The sequence below is a fragment of the Scyliorhinus torazame genome, chromosome 27, assembly GCF_047496885.1.
Source record: "Scyliorhinus torazame isolate Kashiwa2021f chromosome 27, sScyTor2.1, whole genome shotgun sequence".
Taxonomy (NCBI): Eukaryota; Metazoa; Chordata; class Chondrichthyes; order Carcharhiniformes; family Scyliorhinidae; genus Scyliorhinus; species Scyliorhinus torazame.
Genome location: NC_092733.1, coordinates 25,612,838 through 25,632,182, shown reverse-complemented (window position 1 = coordinate 25,632,182; position 19,345 = coordinate 25,612,838). Strand labels below are relative to the sequence as shown.

The following is a 19,345-nucleotide window of genomic DNA, read 5'->3' as shown; positions in this document are numbered from 1 at the left end:
CTCCTACACCAGCTGTTTAGCCACGTGTTTGTCTGCTCTATCTTCCTATTTCTAGCCTCACTGGCACGTGGCACAGGGAGTAATCCCGAGATTACAACCCTCGAGGTCCTGTCTTTTAACTTTCTGCCTAGCTCCCTGAACTCCTGCTGCAGGACCTCATGCCTCTTCCTGCCTATGTCGTTAGTACCAATATGTACAACGACCTCTACCTGTTTGCCCTCCCCCTTCAGGATTCCCTCTACCCGTTCGGAGACATCCTGGACCCTGGCACCAGGGAGGCAACATACCATCCTGGAGTCTCTTTCACGTCCACAGAAGCGCCTATCTGTTCCCCTGACTATAGAGTCCCCTATAACTATTACTCTTCTGCGCTTTGACCCTCCCTTCTGAACATCAGAGCCAGCCGTGGTGCCACTGCACTGACTGTGTGTGTGTGTGTGTGTAACAGGACTGTGTGTCCCAGCACTGACCGTGTGTGTGTGTGTGTGTGTAACAGGACTGTGTGTCCCAGCACTGACTGTGTGTGTGTGTGTGTGTAACAGGACTGTGTGTCCCAGCACTGACTGTGTGTGTGTGTGTGTGTGTGTGTAAAACAGGACTGTGTGTCCCAGCACTGACTCTGTGTGTGTGTGTGTGTGACAGGACTGTGTGTCCCAGCACTGACCGTGTGTGTCTGTGTGTGTGACAGGACTGTGTGTCCCAGCACTGACTCTGTGTGTGTGTGTCTGTGTGTGTAACAGGACTGTGTGTCCCAGCACTGACTGTGTGTGTCTGTGTGTGCAACAGGACTGAGTGTCTCAGCACTGACTGTGTGTGTGTGTAACAGGACTGTGTGTCCCAGCACTGACTATGTGTGTGTGTGTGTGTGCAACAGGACTGAGTGTCTCAGCACTGACTGCGTGTGTGTGTGTGTGTGTAACAGGACTGTGTGTCCCAGCACTGACTGTGTGTGTCTGTGTGTGTGTGTCTGTAACTGGACTGTGTGTCACAGCACTGACTGTGAGTGTGTGTGTAACAGGACTGTGTGTCCGAGTACTGACTGTGTGTGTGTGTGTAACAGGACTGTGTGTCCGAGCACTGACTGTGTGTGGCTGTGTGTGTGTGTCTGTAACAGGACTGTGTGTCCCAGCACTGACTGTGTGTGTGTGTGTGTGTGTGTGTGTGTAACAGGACTGGGTGTCCCAGCACTGACTCTGTATGTGTGTGTGTGTGTAACAGGACTGTGTGTCCGAGCACTGACTCTGTGTGTGTGTGTAACAGGACTGTGTGTCCCAGCACTGACTGTGTGTGTGTGTCTGTGTAACAGGACTGTGTGTCCCAGCACTGACTGTGTGTGTGTGTGTGTAACAGGACTGAGTGCCTCAGCATTGAATGTGTGTGTGTAACAGGACTGTGTGTCCCAGCAGTGACTGTGTGTGTCTATGTGTGTGTGTCTGTAACAGGACTGTGTGTCCCAGCACTGACTGTGTGTCGGTGTGTGTGTGTGTGTGTGTAACAGGACTGAGTGTCTCAGCACTGACTCTGTGTGTGTGTAACAGGACTGTGTGTCCCAGCACTGACTGTGTGTCTGTGTGTGTGTGTAACAGGACTGTGTGTCCCAGCACTGACTGTGTGTCTGTGTGTGTGTGTGTAACAGGACTGAGTGTCTCAGCACTGACTGTGTGTGTGTAACAGGACTGTGTGTCCCAGCACTGACTGTGTGTCTGTGTGTGTGTGTAACAGGACTGTGTGTCCCAGCACTGACCGTGTGTGTGTAACAGGACTGTGTGTCCCAGCACTGACTGTGTGTCTGTGTGTGTGTGTGTGTGTGTGTAACAGGACTGGGTGTCCCAGCACTGACTGTGTGTGTGTAACAGGACTGTGTGCCCCAGCACTGACTGTGTGTCTGTGTGTGTGTGTAACAGGACTGTGTGTCCCAGCACTGACTGTGTGTCTGTGTGTGTGTGTGTAACAGGACTGAGTGTCTCAGCACTGACCGTGTGTGTGTAACAGGACTGTGTGTCCCAGCACTGACTGTGTGTGTGTGTGTGTGTATGTGTAACAGGACTGTGTGTCCCAGCACTGACTGTGTGTGTGTGTAACAGGACTGTGTGTCCCAGCACTGACTGTGTGTGTGTGTAACAGGACTGTGTGTCCCAGCACTGACTGTGTGTGTGTGTGTAACAGGACTGTGTGTCCCAGCACTGACTCTGTGTGTGTGTGTGTGTGTGTGTAACAGGACTGTGTGTCCCAGCACTGACTGTGTGTGTGTGTGTGTGTGTGTAACAGGACTGAGTGTCTCAGCACTGACTGTGTGTCTGTGTGTGTGTGTAACAGGACTGTGTGTGTGTGTGTGTGTGTGTGTGTAACAGGACAGTGTGTCCCAGCACTGACTGTGTGTGTGTGTGTGTGTGTGTGTGTAACAGGACTGTGTGTCCCAGCACTGACTGTGTTTGTGTGTGTGTGTGTGTGTAACAGGACTGTGTGTCCCAGCACTGACTGTGTGTGTGTGTGTGTAACAGGACTGAGTGTCTCAGCACTGTCTGTGTGTGTGTGTGTGTGTAACAGGACTGTGTATCCCAGCACTGACTGTGTGTCTGTGTGTGTGTGCGTGTAACAGGACTGTGTGTCCCAGCACTGACTCTGTGTGTGTGTGTAACAGGACTGTGTGTCCCAGCACTGACTGTGTGTGTGTGTGCGTAACAGGACTGTGTGTCCCAGCACTAACTGTGCGTGTCTGTGTGTGTTTGTGTGTAACAGGACTGTGTATCCCAGCACTGACTGTGTGTCTGTGTGTGTGTGTGTGTGTGTAACAGGACTGAGTGTCCCAGCACTGACTGTGTGTGTCTGTGAGTGTGTGTTTGTGTGTGTAAAACAGGTCTGAGTGTCCCAGCACTGACTGTGTGTGTCTGTGAGTGTGTGTTTGTGTGTGTAAAACAGGACTGAGTGTCCCAGCACTGACTGTGTGTCCGTGAGTGTGTGTAACAGGACTGAGTGTCTCAGCACTGACTGTGTGTGTCTGTGTGTGTGTAAAACATAACTGAGTGTCCCAGCACTGACTGTGTGTGTGTGTGTGTGTGTGTAACAGGACTGTGTGTCCCAGCACTGACTCTGTGTGTGTGTGTGTGTGTAACAGGACTGTGTGTCCCAGCACTGACTGTGTGTGTGTGTAACAGGACTGAGTGTCTCAGCACTGACTGTGTGTCTGTGTGTGTGTGTGTGTGTGTGTAACAGGACTGGGTGTCCCAGCACTGACTGTGTGTGTGTGTGTGTGTGTGTGTGTGTAACAGGACTGGGTGTCCCAGCACTGACTGTGTGTGTGTAACAGGACTGTGTGCCCCAGCACTGACTCTGTGTGTGTGTGTAACAGGACTGTGTGTCCCAGCACTGACTGTGTGTCTGTGTGTGTGTGTGTGTGTAACAGGACTGAGTGTCTCAGCACTGACTGTGTGTGTGTAACAGGACTGTGTGTCCCAGCACTGACTGTGTGTGTGTGTGTGTGTATGTGTAACAGGACTGTGTGTCCCAGCACTGACTGTGAGTGTGTGTGTGTGTAACAGGACTGTGTGTCCCAGCACTGACTGTGTGTGTGTGTAACAGGACTGTGTGTCCCAGCACTGACTGTGTGTGTGTGTAACAGGACTGTGTGTCCCAGCACTGACTGTGTGTGTGTGTGTGTGTGTGTGTGTGTAACAGGACTGTGTGTCCCAGCACTGACTCTGTGTGTGTGTGTGTGTAACAGGACTGTGTGTCCCAGCACTGACTGTGTGTGTGTGTGTGTGTGTAACAGGACTGAGTGTCTCAGCACTGACTGTGTGTCTGTGTGTGTGTGTAACAGGACTGTGTGTGTGTGTGTGTGTGTGTGTGTAACAGGACTGTGTGTCCCAGCACTGACTGTGTGTCTGTGTGTGTGTGTAACAGGACTGTGTGTGTGTGTGTGTGTGTGTGTGTAACAGGACTGTGTGTCCCAGCACTGACTGTGTGTGTGTGTGTGTGTGTGTAACAGGACTGTGTGTCCCAGCACTGACTGTGTGTGTGTGTGTAACAGGACTGTGTGTCCCAGCACTGACTGTGTGTGTGTGTGTGTAACAGGACTGAGTGTCTCAGCACTGTCTGTGTGTGTGTGTGTGTAACAGGACTGTGTATCCCAGCACTGACTGTGTGTCTGTGTGTGTGTGCGTGTAACAGGACTGTGTGTCCCAGCACTGACTCTGTGTGTGTGTGTAACAGGACTGTGTGTCCCAGCACTGACTGTGTGTGTGTGTGCGTAACAGGACTGTGTGTCCCAGCACTGACTGTGCGTGTCTGTGTGTGTTTGTGTGTAACAGGACTGTGTATCCCAGCACTGACTGTGTGTCTGTGTGTGTGTGTGTGTGTAACAGGACTGAGTGTCCCAGCACTGACTGTGTGTGTCTGTGAGTGTGTGTTTGTGTGTGTAAAACAGGACTGAGTGTCCCAGCACTGACTGTGTGTGTCTGTGAGTGTGTGTTTGTGTGTGTAAAACAGGACTGAGTGTCCCAGCACTGACTGTGTGTCCGTGAGTGTGTGTAACAGGACTGAGTGTCTCAGCACTGACTGTGTGTGTCTGTGTGTGTGTAAAACATAACTGAGTGTCCCAGCACTGACTGTGTGTGTGTGTGTGTGTGTAACAGGACTGTGTGTCCCAGCACTGACTGTGTGTGTGTGTAACAGGACTGAGTGTCTCAGCACTGACTGTGTGTCTGTGTGTGTAACAGGACTGTGTGTCCCAGCACTGACTGTGTGTGTGTGTAACAGGACTGAGTGTCCCTGCACTGACTGTGTGTGTGTGTAACAGGACTGTGTGTCCCTGCACTGACTGTGTGTGTGTGTGTGTGTGTGTGTAACAGGACTGTGTGTCCCAGCACTGACTCTGTGTGTGTGTGTGTGTGTGTGTGTGTGTGTAACAGGACTGTGTGTCCCAGCACTGACTGTGTGTGTGTGTAACAGGACTGAGTGTCTCAGCACTGACTGTGTGTCTGTGTGTGTGTGTGTAACAGGACTGTGTGTCCCAGCACTGACTGTGTGTGTGTGTGTGTGTGTGTGTGTAACAGGACTGAGTGTCCCAGCACTGACTATGTGTGTCTGTGAGTGTGTGTAACAGGACTGAGTGTCCCAGCACTGACTGTGTGTCTGTGTGTGTGTGTGTGTAACAGGACTGTGTGTCCCAGCACTGACTGTGTGTGTGTGTGTGTGTGTGTGTGTAACAGGACTGTGTATCCCAGCACTGACTCTGTGTGTGTGTGTAACAGGACTGTGTGTCCCAGCACTGACTGTGTGTGTGTGTGCGTAACAGGACTGTGTGTCCCAGCACTAACTGTGCGTGTCTGTGTGTGTTTGTGTGTAACAGGACTGTGTATCCCAGCACTGACTGTGTGTCTGTGTGTGTGTGTGTGTGTAACAGGACTGAGTGTCCCAGCACTGACTGTGTGTGTCTGTGAGTGTGTGTTTGTGTGTGTAAAACAGGTCTGAGTGTCCCAGCACTGACTGTGTGTGTCTGTGAGTGTGTGTTTGTGTGTGTAAAACAGGACTGAGTGTCCCAGCACTGACTGTGTGTCCGTGAGTGTGTGTAACAGGACTGAGTGTCTCAGCACTGACTGTGTGTGTCTGTGTGTGTGTAAAACATAACTGAGTGTCCCAGCACTGACTGTGTGTGTGTGTGTGTGTGTGTAACAGGACTGTGTGTCCCAGCACTGACTCTGTGTGTGTGTGTGTGTGTAACAGGACTGTGTGTCCCAGCACTGACTGTGTGTGTGTGTAACAGGACTGAGTGTCTCAGCACTGACTGTGTGTCTGTGTGTGTGTGTGTGTGTGTGTAACAGGACTGGGTGTCCCAGCACTGACTGTGTGTGTGTGTGTGTGTGTGTGTGTGTAACAGGACTGGTTGTCCCAGCACTGACTGTGTGTGTGTAACAGGACTGTGTGCCCCAGCACTGACTCTGTGTGTGTGTGTAACAGGACTGTGTGTCCCAGCACTGACTGTGTGTCTGTGTGTGTGTGTGTGTGTAACAGGACTGAGTGTCTCAGCACTGACTGTGTGTGTGTAACAGGACTGTGTGTCCCAGCACTGACTGTGTGTGTGTGTGTGTGTATGTGTAACAGGACTGTGTGTCCCAGCACTGACTGTGAGTGTGTGTGTGTGTAACAGGACTGTGTGTCCCAGCACTGACTGTGTGTGTGTGTAACAGGACTGTGTGTCCCAGCACTGACTGTGTGTGTGTGTAACAGGACTGTGTGTCCCAGCACTGACTGTGTGTGTGTGTGTGTGTGTGTGTGTGTAACAGGACTGTGTGTCCCAGCACTGACTCTGTGTGTGTGTGTGTGTAACAGGACTGTGTGTCCCAGCACTGACTGTGTGTGTGTGTGTGTGTGTAACAGGACTGAGTGTCTCAGCACTGACTGTGTGTCTGTGTGTGTGTGTAACAGGACTGTGTGTGTGTGTGTGTGTGTGTGTGTAACAGGACTGTGTGTCCCAGCACTGACTGTGTGTCTGTGTGTGTGTGTAACAGGACTGTGTGTGTGTGTGTGTGTGTGTGTGTAACAGGACTGTGTGTCCCAGCACTGACTGTGTGTGTGTGTGTGTGTAACAGGACTGTGTGTCCCAGCACTGACTGTGTGTGTGTGTGTAACAGGACTGTGTGTCCCAGCACTGACTGTGTGTGTGTGTGTGTAACAGGACTGAGTGTCTCAGCACTGTCTGTGTGTGTGTGTGTGTAACAGGACTGTGTATCCCAGCACTGACTGTGTGTCTGTGTGTGTGTGCGTGTAACAGGACTGTGTGTCCCAGCACTGACTCTGTGTGTGTGTGTAACAGGACTGTGTGTCCTAGCACTGACTGTGTGTGTGTGTGCGTAACAGGACTGTGTGTCCCAGCACTGACTGTGCGTGTCTGTGTGTGTTTGTGTGTAACAGGACTGTGTATCCCAGCACTGACTGTGTGTCTGTGTGTGTGTGTGTGTGTAACAGGACTGAGTGTCCCAGCACTGACTGTGTGTGTCTGTGAGTGTGTGTTTGTGTGTGTAAAACAGGACTGAGTGTCCCAGCACTGACTGTGTGTGTCTGTGAGTGTGTGTTTGTGTGTGTAAAACAGGACTGAGTGTCCCAGCACTGACTGTGTGTCCGTGAGTGTGTGTAACAGGACTGAGTGTCTCAGCACTGACTGTGTGTGTCTGTGTGTGTGTAAAACATAACTGAGTGTCCCAGCACTGACTGTGTGTGTGTGTGTGTGTGTAACAGGACTGTGTGTCCCAGCACTGACTGTGTGTGTGTGTAACAGGACTGAGTGTCTCAGCACTGACTGTGTGTCTGTGTGTGTAACAGGACTGTGTGTCCCAGCACTGACTGTGTGTGTGTGTAACAGGACTGAGTGTCCCTGCACTGACTGTGTGTGTGTGTAACAGGACTGTGTGTCCCTGCACTGACTGTGTGTGTGTGTGTGTGTGTGTGTAACAGGACTGTGTGTCCCAGCACTGACTCTGTGTGTGTGTGTGTGTGTGTGTGTGTGTGTAACAGGACTGTGTGTCCCAGCACTGACTGTGTGTGTGTGTAACAGGACTGAGTGTCTCAGCACTGACTGTGTGTCTGTGTGTGTGTGTGTAACAGGACTGTGTGTCCCAGCACTGACTGTGTGTGTGTGTGTGTGTGTGTGTGTAACAGGACTGAGTGTCCCAGCACTGACTATGTGTGTCTGTGAGTGTGTGTAACAGGACTGTGTATCCCAGCACTGACTGTGTGTCTGTGTGTGTGTGTGTGTGTAACAGGACTGAGTGTCCCAGCACTGACTGTGTGTGTCTGTGAGTGTGTGTTTGTGTGTGTAAAACAGGACTGAGTGTCCCAGCACTGACTGTGTGTGTCTGTGAGTGTGTGTTTGTGTGTGTAAAACAGGACTGAGTGTCCCAGCACTGACTGTGTGTCCGTGAGTGTGTGTAACAGGACTGAGTGTCTCAGCACTGACTGTGTGTGTCTGTGTGTGTGTAAAACATAACTGAGTGTCCCAGCACTGACTGTGTGTGTGTGTGTGTGTGTAACAGGACTGTGTGTCCCAGCACTGACTGTGTGTGTGTGTAACAGGACTGAGTGTCTCAGCACTGACTGTGTGTCTGTGTGTGTAACAGGACTGTGTGTCCCAGCACTGACTGTGTGTGTGTGTAACAGGACTGAGTGTCCCTGCACTGACTGTGTGTGTGTGTAACAGGACTGTGTGTCCCTGCACTGACTGTGTGTGTGTGTGTGTGTGTGTGTAACAGGACTGTGTGTCCCAGCACTGACTCTGTGTGTGTGTGTGTGTGTGTGTGTGTGTGTAACAGGACTGTGTGTCCCAGCACTGACTGTGTGTGTGTGTAACAGGACTGAGTGTCTCAGCACTGACTGTGTGTCTGTGTGTGTGTGTGTAACAGGACTGTGTGTCCCAGCACTGACTGTGTGTGTGTGTGTGTGTGTGTGTGTAACAGGACTGAGTGTCCCAGCACTGACTATGTGTGTCTGTGAGTGTGTGTAACAGGACTGAGTGTCCCAGCACTGACTGTGTGTCTGTGTGTGTGTGTGTGTAACAGGACTGTGTGTCCCAGCACTGACTGTGTGTGTGTGTGTGTGTGTGTGTGTAACAGGACTGTGTATCCCAGCACTGACTCTGTGTGTGTGTGTAACAGGACTGTGTGTCCCAGCACTGACTGTGTGTGTGTGTGCGTAACAGGACTGTGTGTCCCAGCACTAACTGTGCGTGTCTGTGTGTGTTTGTGTGTAACAGGACTGTGTATCCCAGCACTGACTGTGTGTCTGTGTGTGTGTGTGTGTGTAACAGGACTGAGTGTCCCAGCACTGACTGTGTGTGTCTGTGAGTGTGTGTTTGTGTGTGTAAAACAGGTCTGAGTGTCCCAGCACTGACTGTGTGTGTCTGTGAGTGTGTGTTTGTGTGTGTAAAACAGGACTGAGTGTCCCAGCACTGACTGTGTGTCCGTGAGTGTGTGTAACAGGACTGAGTGTCTCAGCACTGACTGTGTGTGTCTGTGTGTGTGTAAAACATAACTGAGTGTCCCAGCACTGACTGTGTGTGTGTGTGTGTGTGTGTAACAGGACTGTGTGTCCCAGCACTGACTCTGTGTGTGTGTGTGTGTGTAACAGGACTGTGTGTCCCAGCACTGACTGTGTGTGTGTGTAACAGGACTGAGTGTCTCAGCACTGACTGTGTGTCTGTGTGTGTGTGTGTGTGTGTGTAACAGGACTGGGTGTCCCAGCACTGACTGTGTGTGTGTGTGTGTGTGTGTGTGTGTAACAGGACTGGTTGTCCCAGCACTGACTGTGTGTGTGTAACAGGACTGTGTGCCCCAGCACTGACTCTGTGTGTGTGTGTAACAGGACTGTGTGTCCCAGCACTGACTGTGTGTCTGTGTGTGTGTGTGTGTGTAACAGGACTGAGTGTCTCAGCACTGACTGTGTGTGTGTAACAGGACTGTGTGTCCCAGCACTGACTGTGTGTGTGTGTGTGTGTATGTGTAACAGGACTGTGTGTCCCAGCACTGACTGTGAGTGTGTGTGTGTGTAACAGGACTGTGTGTCCCAGCACTGACTGTGTGTGTGTGTAACAGGACTGTGTGTCCCAGCACTGACTGTGTGTGTGTGTAACAGGACTGTGTGTCCCAGCACTGACTGTGTGTGTGTGTGTGTGTGTGTGTGTGTAACAGGACTGTGTGTCCCAGCACTGACTCTGTGTGTGTGTGTGTGTAACAGGACTGTGTGTCCCAGCACTGACTGTGTGTGTGTGTGTGTGTGTAACAGGACTGAGTGTCTCAGCACTGACTGTGTGTCTGTGTGTGTGTGTAACAGGACTGTGTGTGTGTGTGTGTGTGTGTGTGTAACAGGACTGTGTGTCCCAGCACTGACTGTGTGTCTGTGTGTGTGTGTAACAGGACTGTGTGTGTGTGTGTGTGTGTGTGTGTAACAGGACTGTGTGTCCCAGCACTGACTGTGTGTGTGTGTGTGTGTAACAGGACTGTGTGTCCCAGCACTGACTGTGTGTGTGTGTGTAACAGGACTGTGTGTCCCAGCACTGACTGTGTGTGTGTGTGTGTAACAGGACTGAGTGTCTCAGCACTGTCTGTGTGTGTGTGTGTGTAACAGGACTGTGTATCCCAGCACTGACTGTGTGTCTGTGTGTGTGTGCGTGTAACAGGACTGTGTGTCCCAGCACTGACTCTGTGTGTGTGTGTAACAGGACTGTGTGTCCTAGCACTGACTGTGTGTGTGTGTGCGTAACAGGACTGTGTGTCCCAGCACTGACTGTGCGTGTCTGTGTGTGTTTGTGTGTAACAGGACTGTGTATCCCAGCACTGACTGTGTGTCTGTGTGTGTGTGTGTGTGTAACAGGACTGAGTGTCCCAGCACTGACTGTGTGTGTCTGTGAGTGTGTGTTTGTGTGTGTAAAACAGGACTGAGTGTCCCAGCACTGACTGTGTGTGTCTGTGAGTGTGTGTTTGTGTGTGTAAAACAGGACTGAGTGTCCCAGCACTGACTGTGTGTCCGTGAGTGTGTGTAACAGGACTGAGTGTCTCAGCACTGACTGTGTGTGTCTGTGTGTGTGTAAAACATAACTGAGTGTCCCAGCACTGACTGTGTGTGTGTGTGTGTGTGTAACAGGACTGTGTGTCCCAGCACTGACTGTGTGTGTGTGTAACAGGACTGAGTGTCTCAGCACTGACTGTGTGTCTGTGTGTGTAACAGGACTGTGTGTCCCAGCACTGACTGTGTGTGTGTGTAACAGGACTGAGTGTCCCTGCACTGACTGTGTGTGTGTGTAACAGGACTGTGTGTCCCTGCACTGACTGTGTGTGTGTGTGTGTGTGTGTGTAACAGGACTGTGTGTCCCAGCACTGACTCTGTGTGTGTGTGTGTGTGTGTGTGTGTGTGTAACAGGACTGTGTGTCCCAGCACTGACTGTGTGTGTGTGTAACAGGACTGAGTGTCTCAGCACTGACTGTGTGTCTGTGTGTGTGTGTGTAACAGGACTGAGTGTCCCAGCACTGACTATGTGTGTCTGTGAGTGTGTGTAACAGGACTGAGTGTCCCAGCACTGACTGTGTGTCTGTGTGTGTGTGTGTGTAACAGGACTGTGTGTCCCAGCACTGACTGTGTGTGTGTGTGTGTGTGTAACAGGACTGTGTGTCCCAGCACTGACTGTGTGTGTGTGTGTGAAACAGGACTGGGTGTCCCAGCACTGACTGTGTGTGTGTGTGTGTAACAGGACTGAGTGTCTCAGCACTGACTGTGTGTCTGTGTGTGTGTGTGTAACAGGACTGTGTGTCCCAGCACTGACTGTGTGTGTGTGTGTGTGTGTGTGTGTAACAGGACTGTGTGTCCCAGCAGTGACTGTGTGTGTCTGTGAGTGTGTGTAACAGGACTGAGTGTCCCAGCACTGACTGTGTGTGTGTGTGTGTGTGTGTGTGTAACAGGACTGTGTATCCCAGCACTGACTGTGTGTGTGTGTGTGTGTGTAACAGGACTGAGTGTCTCAGCACTGACTCTGTGTGTGTGTGTGTGTGTAACAGGACTGTGTATCCCAGCACTGACTGTGTGTCTGTGTGTGTGTGTAACAGGACTGTGTGTCCCAGCAGTGACTGTGTGTGTGTGTGTGTGTGTGTAACAGGACTGTGTGTCCCAGCACTGACTGTGTGTGTGTGTGTAACAGGACTGAGTGTCTCAGCACTGACTGTGTGTGTGTGTGTGTGTGTAACAGGACTGTGTATCCCAGCACTGACTGTGTGTCTGTGTGTGTGTGTGCGTGTAACAGGACTGTGTGTCCCAGCACTGACCTTGTGTGTCTGTGTAACAGGACTGTGTGTCCCAGCACTGACTGTGTCTGTGTGTGTGTGTGTGTAACAGGACTGTGTGCCCCAGCACTGACTGTGCGTGTCTGTGTGTGTGTGTGTGTGTAACAGGACTGTGTGCCCCAGCACTGACTGTGCGTGTCTGTGTGTGTTTGTGTGTAACAGGACTGTGTATCCCAGCACTGACTGTGTGTCTGTGTGTGTATGTGTGTAACAGGACTGAGTGTCCCAGCACTGACTGTGTGTGTCTGTGAGTGTGTGTTTGTGTGTGTAAAACAGGACTGAGTGTCCCAGCACTGACTGTGTGTCTGTGAGTGTGCGTAACAGGACTGAGTGTCTCAGCACTGACTGTGTGTGTCTGTGTGTGTGTAAAACAGGACTGAGTGTCCCAGCACTGACTGTGTGTGTGTGTGAGTGTGTGTAACAGGACTGAGTGTCCCAGCACTGACTGTGTGTGTCTGTGAGTGTGTGTAACAGGACTGAGTGTCCCAGCACTGACTGTGTGTGTCTGTGAGTGTGTGTAACAGGACTGAGTGTCCCAGCACTGACTGTGTGTGTCTGTGAGTGTGTGTAACAGGACTGAGTGTCCCTGCACTGACTGTGTATGAGCGGGAAGCAGAGGTTAATTTGTTTCCGTGCTGCTGCCGAGATGCACTGTTGATTTGCTGTGCCTGCTCCCTCTTGTGTATGACAGGTGCGCGAGGAATACCGCCGATGGATTACCAGATTCAGCAGTGCAATTAAAGTCTCAAAATACACCACGTTTACTGATTCCTCTCATCCCACTTCTTCAACTCAAGTAAGTGTCTCCACTGTCTCCATGTTTAACAATGAAGCAAAATAATTGTCAAGGGGTGACTAAAGAAACGATCCACGAACAAATGCTTCCTATTATCAAACCCATTGGGGTACATTTGCCTCCCTTCTACTCTGGAATATTCTGATCGAGGGTTCATTAGAAATAAGCTCCTTTATTGTTTTATTCATTCTTCGACGGGCTCAGCCCAAATTGTTGCCCACCCCCTAATTGCCCACGGGCCAATGGCGGTGAAGTGCCCTTTTGAGCCGCGGCAGTCTGCGTGGAGTAGGTACACCCACAGCGCTGTTAGGGCGGGGTTTTGACCCAGCGGCAGTGACGCAACGCTGGTATGTTTCCAAGTCGGGGTGGTGTGTGACTTGGAGGGGAGCCTCCCAGCTGCCCTTGTCCTTCAAGGTGGTGGATGCCGCGGGTTCGGCGGGGAGGGGGTGCGGTCGAAGGAGCGTCGGCGAATTGCTGCCTTGCCCCCGAGGCCGCTTCTCGCATAAAATTCTTATCGCATCCCGAGTGCGTTTGTTATATGATGTTCGCTGTACCTCCCGGTTTGTTGATTTCCGTTTTTGCTATTTAACCCTTTCAGGCACCAATGAAACAATCGGAGTCAATTCTGTGAGAATGTCTGGTCAATGCCTCGCTGCGATTCACCTCCATGCCACAAGGTGGAGCCGCAGTGCACGGCAGCCGGACAACCAATCGCCAGGAGAGGAAACATTTGCCTCCCCGGTAGGGCATGCCAACCCTCCAGGATTGGCCTGGGGGCCCCAGGAATTGAACGTCAATCTTCTGGACACTGCTGCGTGCGACCCTGGAGAAGGATATCGTCGGGACATTAATTTTCCTTTTTTTTTGCAACTCTCTTTGAACGTTTCGCTTTGTCAGATATATTGGAACCTGCTTGGCTGACAATCGAGCGTCATCCGATCGGGCAGTGAGTCTTTGTTTGCTTTCCGATTGAGGTGGGAAGGCCCTGCGTCACGTGGATGGACGTGTTGGCCGACTAATGGCTGCAGGGGGGGCGAGGGGCGGGGGGGGTCAAGTCATGTGATGGCACCTCCAGGAATACATTTCATCCCAGTTGGCTCCTTGCCCTTTGCCCTCGACGGAGTACCTTGAACATTCCGGTGCAAAGGGGATATTGCAATGGACTGCAGCTTGAGCAATATTTTTGGTTGGGTTGACACCTCCGGGAGGGATTCAGCCACCTTACGGAGGCCCCCGAAGTGATTGAATCACAGAATCGCTGAATAGTACAGCACTGATGCACGAAAAACACCCAACCTGCCCACCTCATCCCATTTGCCACCACTTGAATGGCCTTGAATGTCATCACATGCCCAAGTGCTCATCCATGAAAGGATGTGAGGCAACCCGCCTCGACCACCCTCCCAGGCAGTGCATTCCAGACCATCACCACCCTCTGGATAAAAACTGTTTCCTCAAATCCCCCCTAAACCTCCCACCCCTCACCTTGAACTTGCGTCCCCCCTCGTGACTGACCCTTCAATGAAGGGGAACAGCTGCTCCCTATCCGCCCAGTTTGGCCAACCTGGCACCATGGCGGTCCCCCTGCCAGCTGGCAGTGCTACCCGGGCACCTTGGCAGTGCCAGGCCAGCACCCAGGTGGCACTGCCAGGGTGGCAGGCTGGTAGTTCCAGGGCACCCAGGTGGCACCAGCGGGGCCCGGGCACCACCCTGCCCAAGGGGCGTGAAGCCGGTGGCCTTCGATCCCCTTGGAAACCCCCAATGAAGATCAGTGGTCCCGGGGCCCTTGTAGTGGCGAAAGAGATTTGAATGGAGACTCAGTTCATGGACGAGATTTACCGGCTAACCACCTCGGCGCACGGGGTTCCCGCCTGACAACGGCCGGCAGGACCGGTGTTCGATAAATCCCGCCCCATGTTCCAGCACCCGCATCGATTCTCATACCTCCATCACTGAGTATTTGAACTGCTATTTACTGTGTATCGCAAACCATATATAACCAATTTCCTGTATAAAACATTGTCCGATACAATTACCACAACGCTGGATTCTCATTCAAGAAGTTTGTAAAATGTGGCTGGGGAAAATGTCATCACTTTGTTATGTTTCTGCCCTGATTTATATTCTCCTCCAGCCCCCGCCCCCCCCCCCCCCCCCACGACCATTTATTTGGTGTTGACTGTTGCAATCGTCAGATTCCTTATTCCGTTCTATGTTTGCATTTCAAAAGGAGGAGAACATTGGATAAATCTATCCTTCATCAATGTCTACACACACCCGCGCACAAAATCGCGTTGCTGCACACATGCTCTCCCACACACTGTCACACAGACACACCCGCTCACACTGACACACACTCACAAACAATGATACACCCCACACCCCCACACACACGCACAAAAGCACACACTCAAAACTCACACACACACACACTCCGCGCACGCACGCACACACTCATTCACACCGACACACACAAAATTGTACTGGTGCACACATACTCTCTCACACACACTCACAGGCACATTTACCCCTGCCCACATGCACACACGCAAACAAACGCACACTCACACACACATACCCCACTCACACGCTCGCAGCTCATGCACACATACCTGCTCACACATGCACTCACACCCACACACACACTCACACAAACAAACACACACTCGCACACATACGCCACACACACTCACACCTCACACCCGCTCACATACTCATACTCACACACACACATGCCCCACTCACACACCGACACCCCCATTCACATCTCCCCACACGCACACACACACACCCCATAGACACACATACTCACACCCCAACACATTCACACAGACACCCCACTCATTCACACACGCACACTCACAGCCCCCACACACATGCTCACAAACAAACACACTCGCTTATACACATACAACTACACTCACTCCACACACACGCATACACACACGTACCCCACTCACACACACTGCACATGCACACACACACAACGTTACAACACCCTGGGCTAGTGCGCGGTCAATACCAGCCTCAGATGTGTGGGTGTGTGTGAGAGAGATGAGTGGGGGTGGGGGGGGGGGGGGGTTGAGAGAGAGAAGGTGTGTGTGTGTGTGTGTGTGAGAAAGAGATGAGTGAGGGGGGGGGGGGTGTTTGAGAGAGAGAGGAAGGTGGGTGTGTGTGAGAGAGAGATGTGTGTGTGTGTTTTAGGGAGAGATGTGTGTGTGTGAGTGAGAGACAGATGGGTGGCTGTGTGTGAGAGAGAGAGAGAGGAAGGTGGGTGTGTATGAGAGAGAGATGGGTGTGTGTGTGTGTCTTAGGGAGAGATGTGTGTGTGTGTGTGTGTGTGTGAGAGACAGATGGGTGGGTGTGTGAGAGAGGGAACCGGAACCATCCTGAGATTTTGGCTCCCACCTGGGCCACCGTTTATCTCGGGGAATTAACGAGCTGTTCTTGGACCTCTGCCCCTCACAGGGGAGCCCGTGTTCCACGAGCCCTATGGGGAGATCAATCGATTCGTTCGCACGGGTCCCCTAGGGGGTTATAACAGAGCAAAGCAAAGGCCCACATCCTACTCGGGCGTCCCGTACACTAGCGACCGATTGGCTGAGCAGGTCACATGATCACACGACAAAGAAAGTAGACAGCCTTGCCAGAGAAAACCATCTTCAAGCTTAGAAGGAAGAAGCATCAAAGTGAAATACTGAACTCCTGTAGGACTTTGGCTGGAAACCGTCATAATTCATCGGGAACTTATATCCTTTCTATTTTATCATAAACTCTCTTCCCATTGCGCCCTCCTTTCCCTCTGTGTTGTCTGTGTGTGTGCATGTGTGTGTGTGCATGTACATATGTGCCTGTGTATGTGTATACAATGGGGCGAGTTGCAAAGAGGGTGTGGAAAAGGGTGTAGGTAGTCCGTTCCATTTTTGTCAGTTTAATTGTGTTGCTATAAAGGTTATTTGTGTTAAATTTACAAACTTGTTAACGTCAGTTGATTGGGCTCAGCCAAGGTCAGCAGATATTTTAAAATGACATTGAATTTCCCTTGTGTTGTGATTCTGGGTCAGGTGGGGTTGGAACTAACCGTGCACCAGCCCAGAGGTCGTGGCACCATCCCCCCGGAATGATTTAAGCATCCGGGACATTTCAAGAGGGAGGTGCCCCCTTTTATGCCCTTACTTCGCCCTCTATAGGGTGTAATGCCTGGGCAGCCACACAGTATCCGAGGTATGTGTGGTAATGCCAGGTATTGCAGTACCTGAGAGGTGGATGCTCATTGGCTAGACCCAGGAGTCTACCATTGGCTAACGTACATAGCTCCGCCCTGAGAGGCGGGGTATAAGAACCCATGCCGTCCCAGCAGCCTTCACTTTCTGTATCAAAGCTGCTGGGTACAGTCCTAGCTGATTAAAGCCGATTAGTATGACTCTCCTTGTCTCACGAGTAATTGATTGTGCATCAGTATGCTGCTTCACTGGCCTGGAAAGTGCATTTTTCCCCTTTTCGGTGAACTCCCGCCTCCTGAAACCTCCTCAGTACTTCTCCGAGATTCGCCAAGTGTTCTCCTTTGGTTGCACCAGTAGTCGATATGTCATCCAAATAGACAATGGGACGGGTACCCCACTCACACGCTCGCAGCTGATGCACACACACCTGCTCACACACTCACACGCACTCACACCCACACACACACTCACTCACACCCACACACGCACTCACATACACAAACACACACACATATGGCACTCACACACTCATACTCACACACTCACACCTCCCCCACACACACACACATGCCCCACTCACATACCTACACCCCCACACACAATCACATCCACTCACACCTCCACACACACACACACACACATACCCCACACCCCCAACACATTCACACACATGCCCCACTCACACACCTACACCCCCCACACAATCACATCCACTCACACCTCCACACACACACACACACACATACCCCACACACACATACTCACACCCCAACACATTCACACACACGCGCCACTCACACACCTACACCCCCCACACAATCACATCCACTCGCACACTCACACCTCGCCCCCCCCCACACACACACACACACATACCCCACAGACACACATACTCACACCCCAACACATTCACACAGACACCCCACTCATGCACACTCTCACACGCACACTCACAGCCCACACACGCATGCTCACAAACAACCACATTCACTTACACACATACAAACACACTCACTCCACACACACGCATTAAAAAACACATATCCCACTCACACACCCTGCACATGCACACACATAAACAAACACACACATGCACACACACACAACGTTACAACACCCTGGGCTAGTGCGCGGTCAATACCAGCCCCAGATGTGTGGGTGCACATGGGACGGGGCTAAGCTGTAGAAAACTTTCCGTGGTTCTTTGAAATATGGCGCAATTTGTTAACATGCCAAAGGGCAAGTGAGTACACTGATATCATCCTTTATGGATGTTAACAAAGAACAAGGAAATGTACAGCACAGGAACAGGCCCTTCGGCCCTCCAAGCCCGTGCCGACCATGATGCCCTAACTAAAACAAAAACCTTCTGCCCGTACCCGGTCCGTATCTCTCTATTTCCTCCCTATTCCTGTACCCATCCAGGTGCCTCTTCAATGTTGCTAATATGCCTGCTTTCACCACATCCTCTGGCGGCGCGTTCCAGGTGCCCACCCCTCTCTGCGTGTAAAGCTTACCCCACACAGCTCCCTAAAACTATAACCCCCCTCACCTTGACTCTGTGCCCCCTTGTAATTGACACTTCCACCCTTAGAAAAAGCCTCTGATTATCCACCCTGTCCATGCCTCTCATCATTTTGTAGACCTCTAAATAAATAAATAATCTTTATTGTCACAAGTAGGCTTACATTAGCACTGCAATGAAGTTCCTGTGAAAAGCCCCTCGTCGCCACATTCTGGCGCCTGTTCGGGTAGACGGAGGGAGAATTCAGAATTCTCAGCTGGTACGGGGATCGAACCCGCACTGCTGGCCTTGTCTGCATCACAAACCCAGCTGTCTGGCCCACTGAGCTAAACCAGTCCCTATCAGGTCTCCCCTCAGCCTCCGTCTTTCCAGTGAAAACAATCCTAGTTTATTCAACCTCTCCTCATAGCCAACACCCTCGAGGCCAGGCAACATCCTGGTGAACCTTCTTTGCACTCTCTCCAAAGCTACCATGTCCTTCTGAGAATGTGGTGACCAGAACTGCTCGCAATGCTCCAAATGCAGCCTAACCAAGGTTTCGTAGCTACAACTCCTGTACTCAATGGCCCGGCTAATGAAGGCAAGAATTCCATAGGCCTTCTTGCTGGTTAATACATACGGAGCCTCTGGATGCATCATCTAACCCCAACTGTAGATATACGTGGCTCATATCCAATTTTGTATCTGAGTACCCTCCAGTCTTGCATATAAATCCAGTTTTATTGCTTGGTTTATTGTTCATTTGTAGTCTCCGCAGATGCGAACTGTTTTATCTGGGCATGACATTATAGGTTCTCCGATGCTTTTGGGTGGTCATTATAGGTTCCGCAGCCCGAAAAGTTTGGGTATAGGGTCTTTAACATTCACCCCTGAGGGGGTAAAACACCTTACCTGAATGACGACACCTGCAACAATGCAGCACCCCATCAGCCTAATGCACTAATGCAGAATCGCTATCTCTATTTCGGCGAGTGTTTTTTCT

General features: G+C 51.3%; 1 protein-coding gene across 2 annotated transcripts in view; it reads left to right on the top strand.

Moving 5' to 3' along the window:
- The window catches only part of LOC140403320 (adhesion G protein-coupled receptor E5-like), a 101,835-nt gene extending 87,185 nt beyond the window's left edge, over positions 1 to 14,650 (top strand). For both annotated transcript variants that reach the window (XM_072491170.1, XM_072491169.1), the window contains 2 exons: positions 12,511 to 12,615; positions 13,214 to 14,650. In XM_072491170.1, the coding sequence (XP_072347271.1) occupies positions 12,511 to 12,615; positions 13,214 to 13,246 (138 nt within the window). In that variant the 3' untranslated portion in view covers positions 13,247 to 14,650. The remainder of the gene's footprint in view (positions 1 to 12,510; positions 12,616 to 13,213) is intronic.
- Positions 14,651 to 19,345: the final 4,695 nt, after the last annotated feature.